Below are 2500 nucleotides of genomic sequence, written 5' to 3'. Positions count from 1 at the left end.
CATGTGCGAAACAAGCGCTGCTCCTGCGCCACGTTCTTGGATAAAGAGTGCGTGTATTTCTGTCACCTGGACATCATATGGGTCAACACACCTGAGTGAGTGACACTCCCCCATCCCCCCACCTTTACACACCCTCTGCATGGGAGCCAGCGTCCACTGCAGTGGACATTTGTGTTTTGCATAATAGGGCCATTTTTACCTGAAATGTGTAACTCTAAACGTCCACTACAGTGGACGTTTAGAGTTACACATTTCAGGACGTTTACACATTACAGGTAAAAAAAAAATGCCCTGTGAGGCAAACAAATGTCCACTGTAGTGGACGTTTAGACATTTCAGGTTAAAATTGCTCCATTATGCAAAACACAAACGTCCACTACATTGGACATTTATTTGCATGAAAGGGCAATTTTTACCTAAAATGTGTAAAAATGTGTGTGTGTGTTTTGCATAATAGAGCCATTTTTACCTGAAATGTGTTACTCTAAACGTCTCCTGGAGTGGACATTTATTTGCATAATAGGGCAATTTTTAGCTGAAATGTGTAACTCTAAACGTCCACTACAGTGGACATTTGTGTTTTGCATAATAGAGCAATTTTTAGCTGAAATGTGTAACTCTAAACGTCCACTACAGTGGACATTTGTGTTTTGCATAATAGAGCAATTTTTAGCTGAAATGTGTAACTCTAAACATCCACTGCAGTGGACATTTGTGTTTTGCATAATAGAGCCATTTTTAGCTGAAATGTGTAACTCTAAACGTCCACTACAGTGGACATTTGTGTTTTGCAAAATAGAGCCATTTTTACCTGAAATGTGTTACTCTAAACGTCTACTGGAGTGGACATTTATTTGCATAATACAACACTTTTTTGCCTGAAATGTGGAACTGTAAACGTCCACTACAGTGGACATTTGTGTTTCGCATAATAGGGCAATTTTTACCTGAAATGTGTAACTCTAAACGTCCACTACAGCGGACGTTTGTGTTTGGCAAAATACGGCCATTTTTACATGAAATGTATTACTCTAAACGTCCACTACAGTGGACATTTATTTGCATAATAGAAAATGTTTTTGCCTGAAATGTGGAACTGTAAATGTCCACTACAGTGGACAATTGTGTTTTGCATAAAAGAGACATTTTTACCTGAAATGTGTAACTCTAAACGTCCACTACAGTGGACATTTGTTTATATCACAGGGCAATTTTTACCTGAAATGTGTAAACGTCCACTACAGTGGACATTTGCGTTTTGCAAAATAGAGCCATTTTTACCTGAAATGTATTACTCTAAACGTCCACTACAGTGGACATTTATTTGCATAATAGAATTTTTTTTTGCCTGAAATGTGGAACTGTAAACGTCCACTACAGTGGACACTTATTTGCATCACAGGGCAATTTTTTGTTTGAAATGTGTAACTCTAAACGTCCACTACAGTGGACATTTGTGTTTTGCATAAAAGAGCTATTTTTACCTGAAATGTGTAACTGTAAAGGTCCACTACAGTGGACATTTGTGTTTTGGATAATAGAGCAATTTTTACCTGAAATGTGTAACTCTAAACATCTACTCCAGTGGACATTTATTTGCGTGACAGGGCAATTTTTACCTAAAATGTGTAAATGCCCACTACAGTGGACGTTTGTGTTTTGCATAATAGAGCCATTTTTATCTGAAATGTGTTACTCTAAACGTCTACTAGAGTGGACATTTATTTGCATCACAGGGCAATTTTTAGCTGAAATGTGTAACTCTAAACGTCCACTACAGTGGACATTTGTGTTTTGCATAATAGAGCCATTTTTAGCTGAAATGTCTTACTCTAAACGTTGTGTTTTGCATAAAAGAGCATTTTTTACCTGAAATGTGTAACTATAAACGTCCACTACAGTGAACATTTGTGTTTTGCATAATAGAGCATTTTTTACCTGAAATGTGTAACTCGAAACGTTCACCACAGTGGACATTTATTTGCATCATAGGGCAATTTTTTGCCTGAAATATGTAAAAGTCCACTACAGTAGACATATGTGTTTTGCATAAAAGAGCAATTTTAACCTGACATGTGGAACTGTAAACGTCCACTACAGTGGACATTTATTTGCATAAAAGGGACATTTTATTCGTGTTTTGCAGAACAGGGATATTTTATGTAATTCTAATTAACTTTTTCTAGAAATGTGTAACTTTAAACGTCCACTGCAGTGGACATTTATTTCTGTATTGCATATCAGGGCAATTTTTGCCTGAAGTTTGTAACAGTGAATGTCAATTATAGTGGACATTTGTTTGTGTTTAGTTAGTATACCAAGACAATGTCTTCCTGACACGTGTCACTCTAAATGTCCACTTCAGTGTACACCTTCTTGACTTTTGCACAACAGGGCAATATACCCCTGAAATGTGTAACACTAAACGTCCACTGCAGTGGACATTTATTTGTGCTTTGCGTTAGACAATTTTTTTTTTCCTGAAATAAGAAACCTTAAG

At 36.8% G+C, this 2500-nt stretch overlaps 1 protein-coding gene across 1 annotated transcript in view; it reads left to right on the top strand.

Moving 5' to 3' along the window:
* The window catches only part of edn1 (endothelin 1), an 8237-nt gene that overhangs the window by 324 nt on the left and 5413 nt on the right, over positions 1–2500 (top strand). The window contains exon 2 of the mRNA XM_062028844.1: positions 1–95. This exon is cut by the window's left edge and continues 38 nt beyond it. Coding sequence (XP_061884828.1) covers positions 1–95 — 95 coding nt within the window. The remainder of the gene's footprint in view (positions 96–2500) is intronic.

This window comes from Entelurus aequoreus, linkage group LG20 (genome assembly GCF_033978785.1).
Source record: "Entelurus aequoreus isolate RoL-2023_Sb linkage group LG20, RoL_Eaeq_v1.1, whole genome shotgun sequence".
NCBI lineage: Eukaryota > Metazoa > Chordata > Actinopteri > Syngnathiformes > Syngnathidae > Entelurus > Entelurus aequoreus.
The sequence above is the reverse complement of the archived record's forward strand: the minus strand, read 5'-3'. Positions and strand labels throughout refer to the sequence as shown.